Source organism: Empidonax traillii, unplaced genomic scaffold (assembly GCF_003031625.1).
Source record: "Empidonax traillii isolate 1590-97213 ecotype Southwest subspecies unplaced genomic scaffold, ASM303162v1 scaffold224:size737649, whole genome shotgun sequence".
Classification (NCBI taxonomy): domain Eukaryota; kingdom Metazoa; phylum Chordata; class Aves; order Passeriformes; family Tyrannidae; genus Empidonax; species Empidonax traillii.
In genome coordinates this window covers 675,384-700,826 of record NW_020955417.1, presented here as the reverse complement: position 1 = coordinate 700,826, position 25,443 = coordinate 675,384, and the positions used below count along the sequence as shown (strand labels likewise).

At 43.7% G+C, this 25,443-nt stretch overlaps 1 protein-coding gene across 1 annotated transcript in view; it reads left to right on the top strand.

Moving 5' to 3' along the window:
* IGSF22 (immunoglobulin superfamily member 22) overlaps positions 1–15,034 on the top strand; it is a 23,524-nt gene extending 8,490 nt beyond the window's left edge. The window contains 14 exon segments of the mRNA XM_027887885.1: positions 264–404; positions 1,308–1,432; positions 2,027–2,177; positions 3,688–3,807; positions 3,810–3,893; positions 5,854–5,893; positions 5,895–5,941; positions 7,839–7,958; positions 7,961–8,117; positions 9,061–9,240; positions 10,332–10,410; positions 11,378–11,577; positions 12,486–12,519; positions 13,660–15,034. Of these exon segments, the coding sequence (XP_027743686.1) occupies positions 264–404; positions 1,308–1,432; positions 2,027–2,177; positions 3,688–3,807; positions 3,810–3,893; positions 5,854–5,893; positions 5,895–5,941; positions 7,839–7,958; positions 7,961–8,117; positions 9,061–9,240; positions 10,332–10,410; positions 11,378–11,577; positions 12,486–12,519; positions 13,660–13,926 (1,745 nt within the window). The 3' untranslated portion in view covers positions 13,927–15,034.
* Positions 15,035–25,443: the final 10,409 nt, after the last annotated feature.

The following is a 25,443-nucleotide window of genomic DNA, read 5'->3' as shown; positions in this document are numbered from 1 at the left end:
AACTGGACACAGCACTCCAGGTGAGGCTTCACTGGGGCTGAATGGAGGGCCAGGGTCAACCCCCACATCTTGCTGTCAATGCTCTTCCTAGTCCATCTCAGGATACCCTTGGCCTTCTTGGCCCCAAGGGCACACTGCTGGCTCATGGACAGATTGTTGTCCCCCAGGACCCCCAGGTCCTTCTCCACAGAGCTGCTTCCCAGCCTGTGCTGTGCTTCCTCAGGTGAAGGATCCTGTACTTGCCTGTGTTGAACTTCATCAAGTTCGTCTCCGCCCAACTCTCCAGCCTGTCCAGGTATCACAGAATGGCAGCACAGCCTTCTGGTGTATCAGCCACTCCTCTCGGTTTTGTGTCATGAGCAAATGTGCTGAGGGTACACTCTGTCCCTTCATCCAGGTCATTGGTGAGTAAATTAAACAGTACTGACCCCAGGGGAGCTCCTCTAGCCACAGGCCTCTCCAGGTCACTCTATTACTTGCATTTGGCTGGAAACCCTGGGTTTTCCAGGTGCACAGCCTGGTGAGGCTTGATTTTTTGGTCAGGGTTGAGTGTGACTGGTGTTGTGCAAGTCCTGGCTCCTGGAGAAAGGGTTCCAAACCTGGTGTCTGAGTGCCCTCTGTAGGACATGGCCAGGGTGGCCTGAAGGGAAAGTGTCTAGTGGGGGCCAACCCTGACCACTCCTCTAGGACAGAAACCCCTTTGTGGCACAGCTAACCTGGAAGCCTTGTCTGAGCTGCCTCTGACTGCTGTGTACCCTGGAATTGCAGTCTGTTGTCTTAGTTATAGATTCACCTTTCCCTCTATGGAGTCCAGGTTCAGAAACAAATACTGTGTAGGCAGTAGAGGAACTGTTCCTCTGGTTTGACAGCTCCTCTGTACCCAGTTAAGGGAATGGAGCAGTGCCAAGGGGCAGTCTTCTGCTTCCGCTTTTGGGTTCCTATAGCTGCATTCCCTTCTGGGAACACACACAGAGGGTAAAAACTACGTAGGAGCAGCATTTCTCCATCCCCCCCTCTTCCCAGGATTTCTTCCAATTTACTAAACTGCTTTCATCCTGAGAACCTGTCCATTTTGGTCCTTGTTTGATCTCCCTGCTGTTAAATACCTCCTTGGTGTTTGAAGTGCTCAGTTCACAATTCTGAAGTTTTTCTGTTCTTATGTTTCCACTGGGATTTTATCCACAATACCAAACCTGTCAGAGTTTAAGGAGTGTCTGGTCCATGCTTAGGCATGTGGTTTAGTTTTGGGTAGTCCTGTGAGAAGCAGAGAAATAAACTCAATGATCCTTACGGGTCCCTTCCAACTTGAGCTTTGTATGACATTTTCAACCATGAAGTGTGTGACATTCATGCTCTTAACTGGGATCTTGACAAGCTCCGTGTTGTCCTGAATGAAGCAAAGGTAGAAGGACTATAAAAAGAAGGCAAATAGGTTAAAATGCCCATGGGATCATCAATATAATGAAAGGCTGCAAAACCCTGGTGGGATTTGGCCTGGTATTGATAAAGAGCTTCTAAGTAAGGACGAAGAGATGGACAGATCAGACAAGAACAGATCTAATCTTTCCCAGTCTACTCCAGTCTCAGTCTTACGAAGTTTTAGTTTGGATCTTGGCTTTTTCAAAATTTTTCTTCACAATCTCCTTCAGAGATGCTTTCACATTTGCTAACCCATTTTCTCAGCCTGTAGGCTCTCACTCTTTCCCACAAGGTTGGCTTCTCACCACCCACTCTTCTCCCTCTCTGAGTCTCTGATTTTCAGAGTAATTAGTAGATATATCCTCTGTGTACTAAAGCACACCCTTTGGTAGATGCCATGAGGCTCATCTAGGCAGATGCACAGATCCATGTAATGCTCAATTCATTTTGTCCGTAGATCACAGTGCATTTTATCAGAGTAGGAGCCAGAAATCCTGACCGCTTATACATCTTAGAGCAGGGAGCTCTGATCAGAGGGTTCAAGGACCGAATTGGAAATTATGTTTGTTGCAACGTGGGTTGTTTTCTGCCCTGATCTTTTTGTCAGATTACAGACTAGAAAAGGATTTGGATAGTGAAGCAGGGAGCCATCCACAAATTGATCCCTGACAAACTGGGGAAGGAGCATGAAGGGAGGTAAACATTCAAAGCCATGGGGGCAGAGTTGCCAATGGAGATAGCCACCTCATCTCCTTACTGTTCTTAACCAGGTGTACACAAACACCTGCAGAATCAGTGTTTCACCAGGTCTCCTTACCTGGGCCGGTAACATTTTATAGGCTAATCTGTGTGCATGAGCAAAACCTCTCTTTCTGCCTCTTTGTTCCCTGAGGAGAGAAAATTGAACAGTCACACTGGTTGATTTTAAGTCACTAACATAGATTCTGTGTTTATAAATCAGTAATCAAGAGTTTTGGGCTGAGCCTTTACTTCAAACGTTGTTGTCATGAGCAACAAGAAAAACACCTTTTCTGAAATTATAAATAGAAACAGATAAATGTGTGTATTGCTCAGCTCTTGGCAGGCAGATGGCGCCAGATGGGCTTTCGACGTGGCAATGAGCCTCTTCCTGCCTGCTGGATCAAGGCAGCAGGGATGGAGACCGCTGCCCAGGCAGCGTGACAAAACTGCAGTCAGGGTGCTGTGTCTGCAACACTGAATGTTTATCATACTTATATTGCATAAAAATACACCCACAGTAAAGCTTTGGTATAGGAAGGGTTGATTTTCCTGCATTCAAAACTATTTTTGAAAGCCTTTTTATGACTTTCAGCAGTGAATTGCAATTTCTAAAAATACACATTGTGTGACAGAAGTAAAAGAAAAAACAACAAATATGTTTGCAATCAGAGTGGCTTGGATTGGAAGGGACCTGAAAGATCATCCAGTTCCAACCTTTCACTAGACCAGATTGCTCAGAGCCCCATCCAACCTGAACTTCAACACTTCCAGGGATTGGGCATCCACAGTTTCTCTGTGCAGTCTGTTCCAGTGGCTCACCACCCTCACAGTAAAGAATTTCTTTCCAATATCTAATCTAAACCTACCCTCTTTCAGTTGGAAGCTATTCCCCCTTGTCCTATCACTACATGGCCTTGTAAATAGTCTCTCTCCATGTCTCTTGTAGGCTCCCTATAGGTATTGGCAACCTGTTGGGTTTGGGTTTTTTATTGTGTGCAGAACACCATTATCATTTTCCCATATTACTTGGTAATGAAAGAGGGAACATTTTCTTTGCAAGCAAGTAAAGAAGTACCTAACAAATACTTAACTTTGATTCTACCATCCTTATCATAATATATATCCCAGTGGGACTTTAGGGAAGAACAGCAAAAAGGGCTTCTTCTTGTGCTTTACAAAACTGAGAAACTGCCTGGAAACAAATCTCCAGGTCCTGGGTTAGTGAGGGGCTTTGGGGCTTGCTATTTCTCAGAGGTCTCTCTTTTTCTGCTGAGGTGAACAACTAAAGGAGGGCAGCTGACTTGCTGTACAAGAAAGAGAACTAAATTTACTGAATCAAGAAATTCATTGAAGATTTTGAGTGTCCCTGAAGACTTTCACAAAATACAGAGGTCTTATAGTAAAAAAATATGAAGAAGTGAGTGAGGGCCCTGTTTTGGACCATCTTTTCTGGAAATTCACAGACACAGGAAAGATGTCAAGGTACATTTGCACCTGCAGCCTTCAAGTGTCTCCTGTTCTTTCCAGATTCTCAAGTTGTTGAAGAATCTGATCTTGAGCTTTTTGCTGCATACAGCATTACTGTGAAGACCAAGTGCACTGTAAGCATCGAGGTGCCTGTCAGGGCAAAACCAATGCCCAAGGTCACATCAAGGATGGTATTGAGGAAACAGAGGAGGAGAACATGATGATGGAGAGAGACAATGACTGTGTTACTCCCAATCAAAACCCTGGTGAGGGGAGACAGTGGAGCCATTATGCTGAATCTGAAAAATCACTGTGGCTGCAGAGGGATGTAGTGACAGGACAAGGGACAGTGGCTTCAAACTGAAGGAAGGTGGGTTCAGATTGGGTGTTAGGAAGAAATTCCTTACTGTGAGGGTGGTGAGGCACTGGAACAGGTTGCCCAGAGAAGCTGTGGGTACCCCATCCCTGGAATTGTTCAAGGCCAGGTTGGATGGGGCCCTGAGCAACCTGGTCTAGTGAAACGTTTCCCTGCCCACAGCACAGAGATTGGAACTGGATGATCTTTCAGGTTCCTTCCAACCCAAACCGTTTACGGAAAACTAACTGGGTTAGGAAATACTGCTGAACTATCTTTTGGAGCTACAGTTCAGATACTGCAGGGAGGTTGAAATAGATGACCTTTAAAAGTCCCAACCCAAATTATTCTGTGATACCTCTTGTTCCTATATTCACTTTATGGACTGGAATTCCCCAGTGAAGTGGGTTTTGTATCACTTTTGTGGTAAAGAAATGGCAAAGAAAGAGTGCTTAGAAAAAGGCTATTTATGTTGTGACCATGAATAAACCTAAACATAAAAGTTACCCCCCTTGACTTCTTGCTATACATACATTTATATATTTATACACAAATATAACACATGCACACAACTGGGAGGCAATGAATTCTGATTGTACTGTGCTAATTTGATTTTCTTCTGTGTAGAGCCTCTGAGACAGGTGTCTCATATAAGTTGCCTAAGGGGCTTGTTACCCACAAGCAACAATGAGAGGTCAGAACACTCAGCACCTCTGAAAGTCTCACCTATGGATTTGGGTGCCTCATTTCAAGAACCTATATTTTACATTTCTCCCTACCTAGATTTGACTGCTCTTTCATGACTTAGACCAGAAGTGAATTAAATAAATGACTGATTTTGTTGTATCCATCAGATAGCAGCCATATGATCCGTGCTTAGCACAGCTTGTATAACACATGGGAGTGTTCCTGTCAGCAGCAGCATCTGACTAACGAGACTATTGCTTTTCTTTTTCTGTTAATATTTGGGTTCTTTCTTGGATGCTTTCCTCTGTCTCTTTCAAAATGTTAGAATTTCATATTAATTAAGTTGCAATCAGTTACACTATTGTCCTGATTTCAGCTGAGATGGAGTTAATTTTCTTCTTAGTAGGTAGTACAATGCTGTGTTTTGGATTTTGTAGAACAATGTTGACAGCACACTGATGATTTAGTTGTTGCTAAGTAGTGCTTTTTCTTACTAAAGGACTTTTGAGTTTCCTGTGCTCTGCCAGCGAGCAGGTGCAGAAGCTGGAGGGAGCATGGCCAGGACAGCTGAGCTGAACTGGCCAAAAGGATATTCTTTTACCACAGACCATTTCACTCAGTGTGCAGTCTGGGGGGAGTTGCCCTCGGGTGCTGCCCATCCCTGTTCAGGGACAGGCTGGGCATCAGTTCAGGTCAGGAACTTTAACCTTAGTTGAAGCTTAGATTGAGGAAGGCCTGGCCACTCTGTTGAGTTCATTACATTGTGGAAAATCCCACTGTAGTCAGTGGAGGAAGACATGAAGATATTTTTCCCTGGCATGAATGAATAAATGAGGCCATGGACCATAATCTGGTGGAAAGCAAATTATGCATTTTTCTTATTATTATATGTATCAAAATTCCATTTCCTCCTTAGGGAGAGAGAGATGAAAATGGAGCACCTTAGGGAGAGAGAGATGAAAATGGAGCAGACCACCAGAGACATACAGTAGACCTAGTGAAGTGGATTTCTGAACCCTTGAAATTTATATTTTTCTCCAGCAGTCTGTGAGCTGAAATTTCTTCTTGGTTTATCTCAGTCCAAAAGCAGTAAAAAAAAAAAAAAAAAATCACATGAGTGACCTCTTGGGAACACTTTTATGAGTGATTAGAGAGTTGTGTAATTGCAACATATGTGTCTCTAGGTACCAGATTCCAAGTGGATGATTTTCTGGAGGATACAGAATGAGTTCTGCGTGATAGCTGTGAACCCTGCAGACCCTGGACTTCCTAGCATGTCCTAGACCTCTTGTTGTAAAGGTTCCCATCAGCACTGTTAAATGCCTAGTTTTGCAAGTATGCAATGTCTAGATCTGTGCATTTTTAGGACTGAAGTCTGAGGGAATGTGAGCTCAGTGCAATGGACTGCATTGTATTAATAACTCAACTAAAGGCTAAGGAAGGCCTTAGTACTGCTGACTGTAAATGTAATTTCAAGTGCCTAAAACTGTAGTAATATTTACTTAAAATATGTAACTATTAAAACAAGGACACAGTCAAACATCCTCACGTGGGGGCAATTGAGTAGATGCAAACAGCACAGATCAGCATGATGAAGGTGTTCTGAGGTGTAGATAGCTTTAGTACTTAATGCTGACATATTGGTTGCATGTATGACATGCATGTATGACAAAGAATATAATTTTTCATGAATATTACTATGCTCTTCTGTCCCCCATCAACCTTTTTCAAAGAAGAGAAAACTCTTGAGGGATTCATGGAAGTTGCTTACATTATTTTATTTTAATACCAGATTTTTAGTAGTAAAGAATCTGTGCCTGGTTCTGAACTGATCAAAATCACAGATAAACTCCAAAGGATTATAGCAGCCTCAGAACTGCTGGGCAGTTATTATGGGCAGATATTATTTTGTGCCAGTTAAAAAGGATTCTTTCTCTATATGGCTATTTGACTAAAACATTTTGCAAACAAAAGACTGTCAGATGCCATCAATAAATAGCTTAAACTATTGATGGAATCCTGTAATAGATAATTAAGTGGGCCTCAGTAGTTGCACATAATTTAGAAAAAAACCTGGCCAAGAGTGGAAGCCAGTATAGCTAAAAATTCAGAAAATTCTACAGAGCAGACAAGAGCCTTGAGGTTAAATAGTTACTCAGATGGCAAAGCATTCAGGGTCCTTTACATCAGAGAACAACACGAAACCAATTTAAAGCCTGAAGCTATGATTCTTCTCCTGTTTGAAGACTTGCGTTATCTCACATTAGACCTAGGAGAATCCATTCCTTCCATGTGCACCATCCTGATGACCCTGTGTGCTCATATGAGAGTTCTGTAAAAGCCATTAGCGTCAAGTTTGTTATGGCATGCTGCATTTGTTGGCTTTTTTGATGCCAGGAGGAGGGTTGTTGCGTTTTAGCTGAGACTTTCAGAGCAGAATATGGATTTGGACACACAGCTCCCTATTCATTTGATTAAAAACATACAAATTTTTTAATAATCCATCTTTCGCTCTTTGTGCGTATTATGGAGGCTGCTGCAAGGTGGACTAAAGAGCAAAAAACAAGATTTGTATTTTTGAAAGTTACTATTAATTAGGGGTACTGTAATCTTTGGCAAATAAACTTGAAGAACATTAATAGGATCTTGCAATCAGTAAGGACATTCAGTAATCCAAGCAGTCCAGATAGCACCTGACCACTTTACACAGAACTGTAAGAGGGATTTATTAAACAAGAAGAGACACAAGGCACTCAAAGTCATAGAAAACAGGTTATAGGAAATGTACTGCAGAGCTCACCAGCCAGCTAGAAAGAGACGTAGCAAAATTTATGCTGTAATGCTAGACAGCTCTTCCAAACACATGTGGAAAATGAGTGGTGGGCAGTGCTCGTAGAAGGTTCCCTTTCCAAGCTGAATCCAGATGGTCCCATGCCAAATGGTGGGAGTTTTTTCCTTAAATGGCCAACCTTGAAACAGGGTCTGCATGTGTGTGTTATGTTAGGAACTGCATTCTTTTGTTGGACAGAATTTTCTCTCTGTTTACTAAGGTTCCTTTTACCCCAAACCACTGCAGGTTCAGCATCTTGAAATGGGACCCGTTCTGTTTTCACATCTGCAAGCAAATGCCTGTGAGTACAGTAGTGTGTCACAGTTCTCCTGCTGTCAGGACACATACTGAAGACATGAGCTGAGGACACCAAAAAGTGGAGAAAATGAACAAAGACACCTATCTCTAGTACCACTTACAGGATGGAAAGCTTGCAGGAGAGACAAATACTAATTCTGAACCCAAGGCGTGAAATGGAGCTGGTATGGGAGAAGCAATGGAGTTACAAGAAGGAATTCTAGCAATGCCACCTTCAGGTAAGAACTGCAGTATTCATCCAGCAGGAACTCCTATGTGTCAGCTGTTACTTTCTTTTGTTTTTAACATATACCACATTTTGTAAAGTTTTATGAAATTCATCTTGCACAAGAGAACATTTATCATCACAGCTCTGCTGGATTTTGTTCAGTTTTCAAAGGTGCTGAGAGGAGATGGAGAGCAGCACAAGCTGTGCAGTCCTTGAGCCAAACTTAAATCATTCTGCCATCCTTCTTGCTTAGCTGTCGCCTGAATGAGTGTGTCAGGTGTTATGGCAGTTGTTTTTTCCACCATATAACTTCTCACGTCTCACCTCGGATGTTGTTACAGAGGTCAGTTTTGGAAGATTCTCTGATTCCTGACATGGATTCTGTAATCTGAGCGTGGGTTAGGACAGCAGGTACTGCAGCAAGTAAATCATTATGTTTGAAACAGCCATTTGCTGTAAATACAGTGGTATGGAAAAGGATTATAATTCTTTCGGGCCTCGGTTGGAATGGGAGGAGCAGTCAGGTGCCAGAATGCAGAAGTTGAAATAACATTATCAGAGTTCATGCTTCAAGTACCCTAATTATGTCTTGAGAATGAAGATATCATGACCTGCCATGAAATCCCTGGATAGCTTACTATTTGAGGCAGCAAAGTATTTAAATCTTTATTGTATAGGACTTAAATTTGACATTATACAAAAATACTGCTTGTGGCAGAAGTTGAACAGTAAAGTCATCAAATATGGCATTAAAGCTGCCTCTTCTTTTATTTTGTTTTCATTCACATTTTACATGTAAATTACACTTTTTTATTCTACATTTTTTACATTGTTTTTAAATATTCCTGTTCCACCAGCCTCACCTGAAGTTGTCCAGAACAGGTGTTCATCAGCAAGCAGTTGATTGCCGAGGCATTAATGTTTCTCTTCTGGTTGCACAGATATTAAGAGAAGAGCTGGCAATATTGCAACCCTTGCACTAATTGCCTTCTGCTGAAACAGTCTGAAGGTTTCTTCTTCCGATCTTCAGGCATGACTCAACAGACTGAAGAACGGCTTTACTTTTCTGTGCAATCCCCACTCTCTTAATTTTTTTTTCTCTCTTGGTCTGTTTTTCTTTTATTCCCACCTCCCCAGGTTTGATCCGATTGTGAGGCTGAAGAGCCACATGGTGGTTTGTGCTGGGACATCACCACACATTCATACATCCTTTCTGTAAGATTCTGGGTTGTGTCCTGCCAGAGGAAAAATCCTGCAATCGGTGTTTTCTTGGGCATCTGGTGAAATACAGTATCTGCAGGGCTACGGAGGCTGTAGTTGTCTTTTGGCCTTTATCACATCAGTTGTCACTTTGGTTTAAAAGTTGACTGTTGGAGAAAAATCATACAGTGCTTTAGGTTCATCAAGTTCCTGCATAGCTGCTCACTGTGTTTATGGCAGCTCTTTCTATAAACCTGCCTGTGGTGGTAAAATAGAGGGACTTCTGTGCACACACAGCTGCACAACCCAGCCCTTTACAACTGGAACAGCAGCGTTCAACAAACCACGAAACATTGGGGAAGCTCTCTGATTCATCATGAGAAGCAGAACTTTTCAAGCATGCAACTACACTTCATGTTAACTGAAGTGAAATCATTCTTGATTAAACCTTGAGTGACCTAAGGGAGTCACCGGGTTGTAAAGACACTGCTTGAAGTCCTAAAACTGTCTTGTCTGAGGTACAAGTTCTATTACATGGATGTTGGGCTCATTTCTGCAGAGGCTAATGGCAGTTTTTATGTGCTTTCCTTCTTTTTTAAGCTTGGACTACTACATGAGCTGAAGCTCCACAGGACCCTGCAGAATCAGCCCCACTGTAAGAAAGCATCTCTCAGTCCAAATTGTACAAGTTGATCTTGTTGAACCAGCTGTGTTCCCTCAGCTTTCAGGATGATCAAACTAATGAACTGTAACATAAGGTTTTGTGGCATCTCCCAAGCCAAACCAGCTTTGTGCACTTTTCTGGAGACAAAGCCTGCCACTGCCTTTACAACTTGAAAAAATCTCCCAGATTGGTGTCCTTGAAACATTTTTCTATCAGGCTGATTATGTACAAGTAGCATTTGCAGACACAGATATCCCTTTTGTGCTCAGAGATGGTGTTTGTTTCTTTTGCTGCCCGAGCCAGCAAGCAGAACATTACAGTTGCAGTTGTCTTGGCCACTGCTCCCCACCACCACCACCACTGATGTGGAAAAAGAAGGCATATCAGCAAGAGAGAGGACAAGAACCATACCCAGTCCTTGTCCACAGCACCAGTGATTTGTTTCTGACCTGTACAAGGTTATCCTCAAGACTAGTTATGGAGATGTCCTTTACAACATTCAAATGCAAGTTGCAGATACAGTATAGAGAAAACTTGGGCACCTCCATCACCTCCATCTGGGTCTTGACAAGGAGGTATTTTTCTGCTTGTGGAAAATTCACACAATTTCTGCACCAATACTAGGGTTGGGAAGGTTGCTTTTTAATTAAAAAAAAAAAAAAAAAAGACAATAAACAAACAAAAAGCCAATTTGAATGCTTCCAATGATACAGCCCTTTATCTAAAAAAAAAATGCCACAGGAACAATCCAAATTTTGTTTCCACTCAAGGGGAGAAAGACTCCCTGCCCAGTGAGGATTTTCCTGCCTCTTGTCATTGTGCTTCCCAAGTTCTTCCTTCACACTACTCAGAGCCAGTTAGGTGAGCCAAACCTGGAAGCAACATAGTTCAGGGCCCAGGAATAAGGATGGTACTGCTGGGGCTTTGCTCACTCTGTCCAAAGTGGAGGGAAAGAGGGAAGCAGTTACTGCTTACAGACATCCCCAAATGCTACTTTGTTTTTCATGCCATTATTTGAACAGGCAAATTCCCATAACAGGACTAACACAACAGTGTCTGTCCCCTCAGCAGCCTGGTGACATCATTTCCACTGAAAGTGGGTCTGTGCCAGCCAAGTGGAGGCAGGCTGGCTTGGCTACTCAGAGAGACTCTTGGGGTTTAGAGACCTTTGCAGTATATTTTGTACTTGTCATCTCTTTAGAGTGCTTTGCCTTATTTCTTCATCAGAAGGTAACAACATGCACAGGGCAAATTGGTCGTCAGGTTGCTCAGGGTAGAAGTACTTTCCTAGACACACAGGGACTTTGGAAGGGAGAGGCTAAAGTGAAAATTCTTTGGCCCAGAGAAGGTCAAAAGGAGGGTGCCAAACAGAGTAAACTAGTACTTGAAGGGGTCATTAATTCACAGCTTTCCGCTAATCTGCAGCTGGTTGAAGAAGTCCCAAACACCATGACCCTAAATCGCAGCTCAGATGGAGAAGACCATTAGCAGACTTACGGTGTCCTGCAGTGTGATGTCAGTAATGCCACGTGGTTCACAGACACAGAGGTCTACAGCAATAAGTGTGTCACAAGCCTGCTCCCTGCTCTCAGGGACAAAAAACTTCTGAATCACTGTCTGCAGAATTTGCAGCAGGGGTGCTTTCCCTCTGGATTCACAGGAGCAATGGTACATCTCCGCAGACAGAGGTAAGCATAAAAATTCAGGACAGCACTGGAGGAACACGGGTGCTCTTGTACACAAGACTCCCTGTGTGGCCTTGGGTGTATCACTAACCTGGTTTGCACCTCAGGTGCCCACCTGGAGATTAGACACAAGAATACCTCCTGTCTTACCCCATCCATTTGTTGGCAATCACTTCAGGACCAGGCTTCCTTTTGCTACATGTGTATATAGCACATTACGTAACAGTTCATACAGATACTTTTTAAATTAAAAGTCAGCACAGTCAAGGCCATCCATGTGAAGGGAGGGTAATATTATCATGTCTTGACATAACAGATGATTGGTGTTACAAATCATTTGTCTTGTAGCACATTTCCAGTCTGAGTAGGATTTGTTTGCTAAATAAAAAGCAAACAGATCTGTTACATGCAGGAGACTGTGTGACAGTCCTTCAGGGCCAGAAACTGTAAGAAGATCCTAAAAGAACATTAAATTAAACATTCAGAGCTCATCCTATCAGGAAAATGCTTTCTCCGTTGTTCTGTTGCTCCCTGCTCATGTCTAATCAGTAATAGAGATGTCTCATCAGCACTGCTCCCAGACAAAACTGAACATGGCCCAGCTCAAGTCAAAATGGTAAGTCATCCTTCTGCCCAGTCTGGGGCAATGCAGAATGCAGACTTTAAATGGTGAGATCCAAGGCAAATTTGTTTGCTTGGCCTATTCCTAGTGTAATAATGCAGTAATATCAAAGAGATATATATTAACATACATTACTAAATTAAGCATATATTTCTTCAGAAGCCTATCGATGTGCTGCTACAAGTCTTCTAATCCCTCTAAGAGTGATGGGCAATACATTAAAATAACACAATGAGTAGTACACTAAAAGGAGTAATGAGATGTCAAATTGTGAATTTGTATTTAACAGTCAGCCTTTCCTGATTGACATCACTGGACCATCGGTATGTTACTTGGGCTACGTGTGCATCTGAGAAAGAGCAGTCCAGTTATGTGGCCATATTTGTGTTCTTGTGTGGAAGTGCTGTAGGCCTGGATTTTACAGAGTCTAATGTAACCTCAGTAATTTCTGTGCATGAAGGCAAGTGTAGAAGAGCAGTGAATGGAGGAAAGTTAGGTTGGCTGTGCCTTGCAGTCAACTCCCTCAGTGTTCCTTTGATAACAGCCTGCCTGTCTTCAGGCAGGACCAGCAGGACACAAGCAGATGTGAATTCCTATTCTTCATTAAAAATGGCAAGTCATAAGGTTTATTTGCACAAACATGAGATGGAAGAAAAACTCTGAAAGAAAAGGAGGAAATAGGCTGTTTTCTCTCATAAAAGAATTTTGTCATACAGTGATACATTTAGAATACAAGGGACCTACCTGATGGGATCCCATGCCAATGCAAAAGGCAGTAATAAAGACTTCAAGAAATGTGTTTAAATACAGGCTGAAAATGTGAGATTTGAAGTGGACACTGGAAATTAAATTGTACATGCGGTTCCCCTTGATTTCCCCAGAGCATTCTGGAGGCTATTAATGACTCAGAGCAACACCAGCAGAGCAATATCCCTTCCTTTATAAGATCACCTGCTTTGGTTTATAATTGGGTGTAATTTAATCATGCATTTCTAAAGTGCCTTGGGAGCCAAATATCCAAAAAGCACTTTACAATTTAATGGCATTAGTGAGAGAAGGCATTGATATATCCCTGTGGAGCAAAAATCTGACACCTTAGTTACAGACCAAGAAACAAAGAAATTAATTGCTTGCTTACAGTTGCATAGCAGATTAATGGGAGAATGAGATTTCCAATTCCTTCCTTTCTTGCTTTGCAGTTTGTGTTTGTTTACATGTTGAAATGGGTATGCTGGTCAGATGCCAACAGTAATGTTGTGTGTTGTTCATTCTTCCTCCTCCCTAGGTTTTCCTTGATGGGAAAGAAGATCCTTGTCATGAAATGTCATACCCAAGCTTTTTAAGGTTTGTGCTTGTGCAGGAGAAGACTCTGTCTTGATGGTGTTTACATGTTTGTGTGTGCAGAAAGTGCAGTGCAGAGGAACCCACAGTGATTCCATCCTCAGCAATGTTCTGACCTCAAGATGGAATATCCTGGGAAGGTCTGTGCTTCCTGTTTCATTGCCCCACTGAAGAACCACAACATGAGTCATAGCAACAACTGCGCCCTGAGCTGTGTTTTCATCAGCAACCCCCACCTAACAGTGACCCTCTACAAGGGCAGCATTAGCATCACATCCAAACCTAAGTTGTGGTTCACCTCAACATGTAGCATCTGTCTACTTATGATCCCTACAACTTGCAGCTGCAAGCTGATCATCTGTGGTAGGTCAGATTTGTGGCCATTGTGATTTATTTGGGTTGGTTCCCTCCAGACTGAGTAACCACAGATTTCGTGTCTGAGTATAGTTTACACCCTGCTATTTTACGAGGGCAAGTGCACTTTTTGGGACTGGCACTGTGGCTCTGGGCCAGTGTGGCTCTCATCCTTGTCCACAGGGGATGAGATTGCTCAATCTGTATGTCCTGGAGTTGAAGCTGCAAGGTCACATTGTAAGAACTTTCCTATCCAAAAAAAAAGAGCCTCACTCTCTGACTTTGTCGTCCTCTCAGATCACCGAAATTTGTCTTCAGTTGCTTGAAGGCAATATCACATCCCTTAAAATGGCATATTTGGCTAGCAGGCCTCATGAATTCCCTAGATGGCTCAAAGGTAAATATGCCTATTTCTCAGTCCCTAACCAGGCTTGCCCTGCACCTGTGCCATACTTAGCACTTCCAAGCAGTCCACTGATGCACTCTGATAACAGCTTTATGCTTCTTTTGGCTACTACAGACACCACACTGGGTAAATCTGTTCTCTTCCTTTGTAAAACGGCAGGATTTTGCCAACATTGTATGACAGTTAGTTAAATTTCCAAGACACAAAATGGAAGAAAAACAGACCCCCTCTCTTTTCCTTGTTTTGTTAAAGCTCCCACCCAGTGAAGCTTAAATCCAGTTGTAACACAGAGCTTGGTTGCAGCTGGCTCAAACTGATTGTGTGAGCCTGAACACTTCCAGGTGCATGGGGTGAGGTTTTACCAACACTAACCCATGACCCTCACATGGCTTCCCGTGTCACCGTGCCCAAACTTAGAGCTTGCAGAGTGGTCTTGCAGTGTGTGCAGCAGTACCTGGAAAGAAACCGTGTCCTGTCAGTGTCATCAGCCCCTGGCAAGCTCACCCTGCTTAGGGCTGATTAACTATAGAGCCTTTGAGGTTAAACATTTGAGAGCAAGGATTCTTTTATCTGAAGTCGCTGAAGTATGTTTCCCCTGTTCTCCCTTTCTAGAGAAAGGCCCTGGTGCCTCAGGCCTGTTAGTGTCTTCTGAAAGGGAACAAGAGAGAGGCTGCCAGGCACAGCTTGAAATGAAGCTGATACAGCACCAATAATGAGGGACTATATTTGGAAAGATCTTTTGGAGTTATTTTTGCCTGAGATCATTGCTTCTGGACAGCCTGCTGGCAACTGCTGAGCGCACACACACACACACACACACACCCCCCACCCAGGATGTGGAAGTAGCTCGCAGGGGGTCAGCAGAGGGAAGGGATGCATACACTGGGTTTCCTGCTCTGATTTTCAGGCAAGCTGACCTGTCTTTGTGCATAGAATACATGCACCAAAGCCAGACACTGCTCACCCGAAAGACTGAAAGCAATTCTTAACCATTTTTTTTAAGAATTCTTGGTGTTACCATGTCTCCCACTTCCCATGCTCCCTGATATGCTCCTCCCTGAAGCCACAGTTTCCTTGTTCCTCTAATCAGTGGGAGCCTTCTCAGGCTGCCAGCCAGGCTAACACAAGGAACTCTGGCAGCACTGCTCACCCTCTTCGGGGAGGGCAGGCAGGCCTGTGGGGCATGAGAGCAGCTCTCTATCCCCTCAGAGATCTGATTGCTGGATAGCAAGTACCTGCTGCCTTCCCACACAGAGCTTGTCAAGGTGAGGACTGTTACAAAAGGAACACACCTCTTAAAAATTATTCAGATCAGCCTGTTTACAGCAGAGCTGGCTAAGGAACCAGGCTTGCAAAAGCACTCTGTGGGTGAGGTGCTGATTTGTACTGAGATACCTTAATGGGAGCCTATGTCTAAGGGGCTCCAAGGGCTCCTCTTTACCTTGACCTGGGTGGTCTCTGGGGAGGATTTCTCTCCTGGCATCTGTTTGCAGCTGAGAGAGGTGGGAAAGCAGGAGTCAGAATAAGAGATTGTAAAACTGATTTTAGCAGATAAGGCATTTACATCAAATTAAGCTTAACTGCAGGCTTATTTTAGCTCTCAGGAACTATATACTGGATGAATTTTAGTTCTGGAAGAGTGGTAGTTACTGCTTAGAGAGGTAGTTACTGCCTGGAATCAGGCACTGTAGGCTGGAGGGCATCATGCCTCATGTAAAAAGCAAGCCCTCTTCATTGGACCAGAAGCCCCTTCAGAGCAGGACTTGAAAGACTTTCTTTAGGGATTCTTTCAGTGGTCTTTACCTGATGACAGGCTATCGTAAGGGAAAGTAGTAAGGAGGGATCTAAGGGCTGAGCAAATCTGCTGATTTGAATAGCTCTGTAGGAGTTGCTGGTTTCTATGCTGATTCCATGGAGGTTTAACTTCTGTCTCAGTTCCTCTTGTTCTGTTGTGCTGGGTTGACCCTGGCTGGACACCAAATGCGCACCAAAGCCGCTCTATCTCTACCCTCCACAGCCGGACAGGAAAGAGAAAATTTAACAAAAGGCTAATGGGGCGAGATAGGGACAGGGAGATCATTCACTAATTACTGTCACGGGCAAAACACACCCAACTTGGGGAAAATTAATTTATTTAATTTATAATCAAATCAGAGTAGGTTAATGAGAAATAAAAACTAAATCTTAAAATACATTCCCCACCACCACCCTTCCCTTCTACCTGGGTTTAACTTTACTCCAGAATTCTTTACCTCCTTCTCCCGGTGGCTCAGGTGGACAAGGAACACAGGCTGTGGTCAGTTCATCACACATCATCCTTGCACCTCCTTCTTCTGCTCTGACTCGTTCTCACACCTCTCTTCAGCTGCAGTTGCTGTTGCACTGTTTCTTTTCCCCCTTCATAAGTCTGTTGACACAGAGGCACTGCCACCATCTCTGTTGGCTCAGCCTTAGCCAGCAGCGAGTCCATCTTGGGCCCATTGGCTCTGCTGGGCACAGGGGAAGCTTCTTGCAGCTTCTCACAGAAACCACCCCTGCAGCCCCCCACAGGACCAAAAGCTTGCCCTGCAAACCCAATGCACGTGTATTCTTCTGTTTCTCTCCTTCAAGGAAGGACACTGGCATTCTTCTGCTTAGCCATGTTTTTCAGTTTTAGCCCCTTTCTTAATATTTGCAAAACCAAATAGGGCATTGCACCACTTCTGTGAAACACAGCAGCAGCTTTGCTGCTGTTGTAGCTCAGAAGGGGTTAATATAAGTTTCCTGAGGCTTGGAGGTGGAAGGTTGCAGAGAACACAAAGCCTGTTAGACCCAAAGCAAGTTATTCATAATAGTGCTGAACTGAACAAGGGGAAATGGGAGTGAAAATGAGAACTCCCTAAATTTGAACTATCACTTCCTATGAAAACTGTGACCAGACAGTTTTTTCCTTTATACAGTGGAAAGCCTTACAGGGCTTTATTAGGTTTAAAATTTGTAGAAAGCTTTTAATCCATCACTTTGAGAAACTTGCTCTCAAAACATAGGGTTGATTGCACTAATTATGGCACTCATTTTCTTTTCCTTAAGAAAGAGATGGACACAGTGACAGGAAGTTTGCAGAAGTCAAAACACAAGAGGTAATTAGTGGAACTAGCTGTGCCTAGTCCAGCATGCAGAACAGCATTGCTGTGGCTGCGTAGTTTGTCTTCATGTGGCTCAAAACACAGCTGCCCTTGGCTTCTGTAATGGTCAGTTAAACCAGGTGGTGTGGAGTGGGGTTTTTGCTCAGCAGGGACACTTCCCATGTTTCTATCTTCCTTTCCTCTAAATGGTTTTAGACAGCATTAGGGTACATGTTAAATGTGGTATTTCTAAACCATCTGCTAACATAGCTTAATGGTAATAAAAGGAGCCAAAGATTGCACTTCTCTCTTCTATATATGTTTGCTTCCGCACTGGTCAGTGAGAATCCTGATTTTGAGTTCAAGAGGAGACTTGGCTTCTGTCTCCATGTCCCCAGATAGCCCAGCAGGACCTTTTTAGGCTTCCTTATGTCAGATTGTATATATACAAAGATTAGAGTCCTTCCAATACCAAGAAAGTAAACACAGCTTTGCAAATGAGGGAGTCACTTCGTGAAAGCACTGGCCACAGAAGGTCCAGGAACTTCACTGCCAGTGGCCAAGACTAGACTACCTGAACCACTGACAGGTAGATTAATACAAATATATATATATATATATATATATACAAATGTGTATATATATATATATATGTATATATATATATACACATATATATATATATATATGTATATGTATATATATATATATATACATTGGTGCTGGTTCTTTTAATTTAGACTGAAATCTTTCAGAAGCCAGTTGTGGAATAAAAGCATAGCAGTGGCCAGCCACAGACATAACACTTTGTATTTTGTCACTTTTGTTCCATCTGGAGCTAGGAAGGAGGTATGAGGAAACAGGATGCTCCTCCCAGCAGGCCTCTAAAGTTCTTGAAAGGAATTGTAAAAGATCAAATTAAAGAAAGAGGAAAGACTCACCCACTTCTGCCTGCTGTTGACACCTTTAGGCTGCTTTGAAAATAATTTGGTAGTATTTCTGCCTGGTACTGATTAATTCTCACATCAGGAATCACTTCACTTCAGAAGGGGAGTATTAAGGAGTCTCGATTAAGCCTGGAAGCAGATCCATTTAACTTACAGGGAGCAGTTACACACAGTGTGTTTCTGTGCTATAAATCCTTGAAACCTGTTCTACTGGTGACAGATGGCCTGGTTCAGGATTAATGATACAAAATATCTGTGCCACTGCATCAAACAGCTGAAGAATCTGGCAGCAGATCCCCAACCAGAATAAAAAGTGCAGACTACCCTACTTTTTTCCTCCCGGAAATTTTTCTGGGGCGGGGCAGGGAGAGAGATTTGGCCATTTGTCTGAGACTTCTTGGCAGAAAAGAGCCTTCCCAGAGCAATCCTGTGCAGCAGGATGCTTTTTCCCTGGAATTGTGGACAAATGGCCATTGTGTGTGGGACTGGCTGGAGCAGCAAGGGGCAGGATTGCTTCAGGGCTTTGCATCCCAGGGCACCCAGGACGTGGCGTAACACGAGCCAGATGCCTTCGTCACGGTGGTGCCTGGTTGGTTTGTGTTGGATGTGCTCTGTGGGGTGCACGTGTCTGTGTTACAGGGTTCCCCAGACAGGAATATTGCAGCTGACTGTGACAGGGTTTCAGTGGGATGCTGAGTGGATCCAACATAACATATGCTGATGGGCATAATAGTGGCACAAAACTGCCCACCACAGAGGTTCTTTTGGCCTCATACTCTCTGCTGACACAGTTACAGGAACAGAAAATGAGCAAGGAGACATTGTATCTGCACAGTAAAAATACCCAGTAAATTAATAATTTTAATTGCTGTTACACACAGAAGAAATGAGAAAAAAATACATTCCAAACGAAGAATTAAAACAGTAAAATTTGCATAAAAATGTGTTAAGAAAAGATCCCAGATCAAGTGGCTGTACTGTCTGTGGTGACCTTTACAATCACAGTAAAGAAATTAAGTACTAAAGACTTTCAGACATGGCCAATGCCGGACTCCCCAGAGGAGAGCAGCTGCTTCAGTCACATCTTTCAGTGCACTCTGCCTGGAGCACGTGGGAGAGGGGCTGGAGCAAGAGGCTTGACTGGGTCCAAGACTTGGAGATTAGTGTTCAGGACAGACCAGCCACTCTGCATTCTCAGCGAGGCAGAACTGACACTTACCCAATGGCATTTGCTTTTTCCTTCCTTGTTTTTTTGTGGGTCTCTTTTTTTTATTCTTGTTATTGGTTTTGTTGTTGTTTTCTAGTTTTTGAGTTTTATTTAACAAAGGGGCAGGTTCTGCTGGCCTGACCGTGCCAGCACTGTCCACATGGAGCAAGCCTCCCCAGGTGAATTAGGAGCAAAGCCTGGTCCAGCAGGAGCCTGCACCAGCAAGGTCTAAGTAAGTATGTTTGTAGCGAATCAGAACCGTCACCCAACAGGCTGGTTTTGGTTTCTTGTTTTTCTTCTATCAGGAAATACTATCTTTTATTTCCTGATGCTCTGCATTTTGACTGACCCAAACGTGCTCCTGCTGCAGTGTCTTGGTGGCTCAGCCCCTGCACCCATCTGGCCCTGTGCTTCAGCCTCACTGTTGAGCCATCACACAATTCCAGTAGCTCATCCTACAGCAGCATAGTGTCACCACAGAAACAATACAAACCACAGAAGTTTTGGCATTCCTGCCAACTGGCCACCTTTTTTTTTTCTCATTTGTAGTCTACCTAGAGTTGTATATTTTTATTCTTTACAATAAGAGCAAAAATAAAATAACATTAAGAACATTTTCTCCAAACTAAGAAAACTAAAACCCACCATATATTTTAAAGAAACCATAAAAATTTGCATTGTGTTTGCTTCTGAGTTCATATTAAGATAAGATTTAACTGCAGCTGCTTCAAAATTATGGTCCATTTCACATGTACACAGCTCATGTTCCTTGGTGTCTAATTCCTGGCCTTCATTTGTGTTTGTACAGCAGTTAGTACTACTAGAACTAAGTAGTTTCTATCTGTGGTCCAGATTTGAAATCAGTGAACAGTGGCATTTTTTATCCTAGCTCAGAACATGGTGATGGTTCAGAGCCGTATTTCTAGATCCATTTTTTCCCAGGCCATAGGACTAGTGGTACAAGCACCTCCTTTGCTACAGAACCTGCTATTTCTTTGATTCAGGTGAGAAGAAAGTAATTCAAGAAAGATGTGCTGACCTTATTGATTCCATCAAGGTCTTCCCTCTCTGATGATTTTAAAGCCAGTAAAACCTACGATCATAGAAATTAAACACCCCTTTGCAGTTTGTCCCACGAAACTTAGCTGACCCTCTGCAGAAGGAAGGTTGAACAGAATGACTTTATTTTCTGTTCTAGTCTTCTCAACAGTCATAGCAGACTGTGAGTGCACTGTGTTTTGGCTGGATTAGATTTATCCTAGTTAACCGTCAGGGATAAGACCAGACTCTGAGATTTGGATACAAGGTTCGCATCTAAACATTTGGTTGAGGCTTTTAGAAGAACTAAAAAGCATTTGCAAAACTGAAATTAGAGTTCAGATTTTTAAGCTAAACCTTCCTCAGTGTTCAAGTGCAGCTGAGCCCATCCTGTTAACCAGTATGAACAAATATTTTGCATTTGCATCTGATGCAAATTGAAAAGGTAGTCACACATTCCATGCTTTAAGAGAAGTCCTGCAGATCCCTAAAAGCATTTTTAACACCAAAGTTGGATAATACTTGGGACTTATATAGCACTTTACATCTTCAAAGTGCTGTATGAGTATTAATCCTCACAGCATCCTTGTGAGGTAGGTAAGTGCTAATAACCCTATTTTAGAAATGGGGTGAGGGCCTGGTCCCCTGCTGTGGTAACTTGGCATAGCACTGGCTCTCGTAAGCTTTTGCCTTCCTGCACCAGATGAGGACTTGGCCACAGAAAATGTGACTTACCCAAGGCCACAGAAGGAGCAAGCATGGATAAAAGGTAGGAGAATTACCCAGGGGGACTTCTGTCAAGAGAAGTCAGCAACTTTCCATCTTCTTCCAAGAACACAGTTATGATACCTCTGCTTAAAGAGCACCTCTCTGTATCCAGAAACCAAGCAAAAGGAAAGAGGCACCTGCCACTGAGCTTTACAGTTGCTGTTTGCTTTGATCTACCTCTTCCAGAACAGCTCCCCAAATTACCACAATAGCAAGCTGAAAACATACAGGTGTTAGTGTCAAACTAAGGGACTGGAAAACCTTGAAAAGCCACTAAACATTCTGCAAAGCTAGTCCTGGGAGTTCTATAAACTTGTGTAAAAATATATAAATTACCTACACTGATTACAGCATGAAACCTTCCGCAACCTACGTAAAAGACATGTTAGAGTAATTCTTCAACCAACCAGTCTTATGCCTGCCTCAATATGGAGGAGTAATAAGCCAGGTATTCAGTGTGAATACCATTTCCTTGGTAGAGCAGGAGTAAAAGCTGTTAAAATCCTCTGGCTTTGTTCTTCTTGGGCTGCAATTTCTACGTGAGCATCACCCTGCTGACATCAGTGTGCCTGGCACAGCCCAGAAGCATCACTGGCATTTAAAAACCAGTTGCAATTACCACTGTGTCTTTGACTTCACTGGGGGTTCTGTGCAAGGATCCGTCTACAGAAGGAGGCTGACATAAACCTGCCAAGTCTATTATTTGTCCAAATAAGGAGCAAAAGGATCTCCAAGAGGGTGGTAACTACAGAAAGGAAAGTGAGTGCAAGTAATCGGATCACGTGTGTAACCTGAACAGTGACCACAGACAGCAATGGCAGAAGGGCGTTTGGATACAGCAGTGGGAGAAGAAAGCCTCTGTACTTAGCAAGGAAAGGAGCTGCTGCTGCTGGGGCCAGGCACACTACATTATTTGGGACGCTTCTGACCAGGTGCTTCTCAAAGAATGTGTCCCTTACAAGGACATGAATGGATCAAACCTCCCAGTTTTACCTTTCAAAGAGTCAACAGGAAGGTCCACAAAAGGCAGTGCCACAGACAGTCACACCATTCCCATTTTGTTTGCTCCATTTAAAGTGGAGATTGACCTCACTGGGGTGGAGGAAACAGATTTAATACCAAGAAAAGGTATTTAACAGACTGCCAAGCAACTGATTAGTGTTTCTCAGGGTTTAGGAATCTCAAAATTGTGTCAAATCACCATCTACAGCAGCTGGTCCCTTCCCAGCAGAAAAGAGCCTCCAGGAAAATGGTCTCATTCAAGTAATAATGATTAGAAGGAGGAATGCAGAGCAGGAGAGAGACCATGAAGATTGAGAGCCTTTGCTGACAAACCTCCGAGCCAGCCAGGACTCTCCTTCTTTATATGCTGAGGGCTCTGCGTCGTGTTCCTGGGAAGGCTGAAGCTGCTGCAGCACTGGGACAGAGCCAGTGTGACTGGCCAGAATGTGTCCCAGCCAGGTCACTCCAGGTGAGGGGACAGCAAGGGAACAACAGCCCACTTGGGCTGCACATGTTTCTGCCATCCCATCCAGAGATCTCTGCCACCAGAAACTGCACCTCTGACAGCCAATAGAGAGGAGAGGCCTCCTAATAATAACATTTATAGACTCTTTTCTGCAAGTATCCAGTGGCTGATGGTGGAGCAGGACAGCAAAGCAAGACGAAAAAGCACAGAGAAAAGCAACTCAGCTGTCTTCAGGAAGTTGAGGACTACTCATGTCTATAGAGGAAGAAAGAGAGAATCAAAACTGAGACTTTTAAACAGAGCTTATTTTATCACACACGCATTTCCCTCCAAGCAAAGGGAAGCTCAGGATGCAGGGGGCTCCTCTGAAGAACTGCCAGCTGAGGACTGAGTGTGCTGGACTGATGTGCTGTTTGCTCACGTGCTGGGAGGATGGTGGGGTTCACCCCAGATGCTTAGATTTCCTCCTGGCTGGGTCAGTCTGTTGCAGGAAGAGATTTGCAAACAGCCAAGTGAAGTAACAGCAGGTGATATGTGCAGAGTGCTACACTGCAGGGTTCAATCTGTGGCCAGGAGATAAGCAATGCTGATGAATGAAGGTGGTTTATGGCTCTAAATTCCCCTAGCTGTTTACTCCAGTGCATCAGTGAATGAATACTGACAGTATTACACAACAGCATTAAAGGGAAAGGATTACACGGGGCTGTGCTACCTACCATGCTTTCCCTCAGTAATGCAGCTGACCTTTCTGATCTCTGTCTGAAAAGCAGCAGATGCCTCCACGGGGTCAGGGTGGTTAACCTAGATTTTTGTAACGCTGGCTGCATTTGCACGGATGCAGAAGTCACAGGGAGGCAATGCCTGTTCCTCACCCAGACACACCACGCGAGGCCGGCGAGGAGCAGGAGACCCACTCAGCACCTCTCAGCACCAAGGGGAAAGCTAGCAGGGCTGGTAGGGGTTCCTCAGCTGCCCCTGAACTTGCCAGACTCCTTACAAAGAGGAATTCCTGTTCTGCGGACTGGGCCAGGGACTCTGTGCCAGGCTTTTGCCTGGAATGGTCTGAGCATGTTAGGTATGGAGACCGTGATGATGATTTTTCAGCCCACAAGGCGGGTCTGGAGGGCTGCCCCCCTTGCTGCCTCTGCCCGTGTGAGCACGTGCAAAGGGCTGTTGAGGATTCAGTGGATTCAAGTTGTGCAGTTTGTTCTGGTTGTCCCTGTTTGGCTGCAGTTTGAGAAGGGGCAGGAGCCCTCAGCAACCTTCCTCTGCACACCTGAGTGCACTTGTGTCTTAAAACAAGCCACTGGGGAAGCACCTCAGCCCCTGGGAGTGGCCTGAGGATGGACAGAAGGAAAAGCACATTCAAGATAGTAATATAGTTTCACGTAAAAACAGAGCTTGCTGATACGTATCCTAAATAAGGGGGAAAAATATACATATAACCACAAATGAGCTCGGATTAAAAGTCAAGGCAACCTCTTCCTACATCCTTTTAAGAAAATCTGAAGTCAGAAATAATCTTGCTTCAACAGATGGGCAGACAAACCAACCAAAGAATTTGGATCAGAATTAAATAGGCTTTCCCAGCCCCGTCTGTGCATTCTCACTGTGTCTCTGTGAGTTCAAGAAGGAAGCACCAGGCATTTTGAACACACAGGACAGTGTGCTTCAGGAAGTTCTGCTGAAAAGGGACTTTCTTAAAAAAAAAAAAAAAAGAAGTGGTGCTAAGATGATCGCCTACCACCAGCTGGCAAAGCCCAATAACATCTATAATGTTCTAATAATCTACATCTAAAATCAAGGCCTTGACCACAGGAAATGCTCAGATGAAGATTCAAATACTGCAGGCAGCAGTACTATAAAGCTTAATGGGTATATGGAATATTACTTGTTAGGACACTGGGGAAGAAAGGCATAAAGGTTGGATTCCTGTCTCCTGCACTAAGGACGATTAGGGTATACACTGGTAAGACACGTGCTCAAAGTTCTGCTGTAAAAATCAAAGTTCCTTGTGTGCCCAGTACATCCCAGCTGCAACTGCACACACATGGCAAGGGAGAACATGTTGGCCTGGCTACCGAGATGCCCCTGAAGTCCCACCAAACTCCTAGTTCTGCCACATGTGGCAATGCTGGCTTGCACCCACAGATCTGCCCTGGAGCAGTGATCACCATGATCAAAGCACACAGCATTGCATGTCAGCACACCTCTTGCTCTGTGCTCTCCACCTGGGGTTCTGCTGGGTGCTGCCCCACATGCTGCCCGTGACTCTAAAGCTCAGTTAGTCCCTATCTGGATATGCTGTTTTTACTCTCTGTCCAAGTTTCCTTTCAGCAGAGGCAATAGCTCCAGTTTGTATACTGAGTTTGTAATGCACAAAGAGACAAACATCAGTTAAATTAATTTTTACCTATAAGTTCAGCAGAGATCTGTGCCTGTCTGCCTTCACTTGAGAGCAAGCCTTTTAGCACAGTGCATGGCTAAACTTCCTTTCCATCTGCTCTCCACTTCCCAGACATTTAGCATCAGTTTCAAGACTAACAAGTAAAATGCAGTAGTACAGCACTTCCAAAAAGGAAAACTTGAATGAGTAACTACTGCACGGACAGTC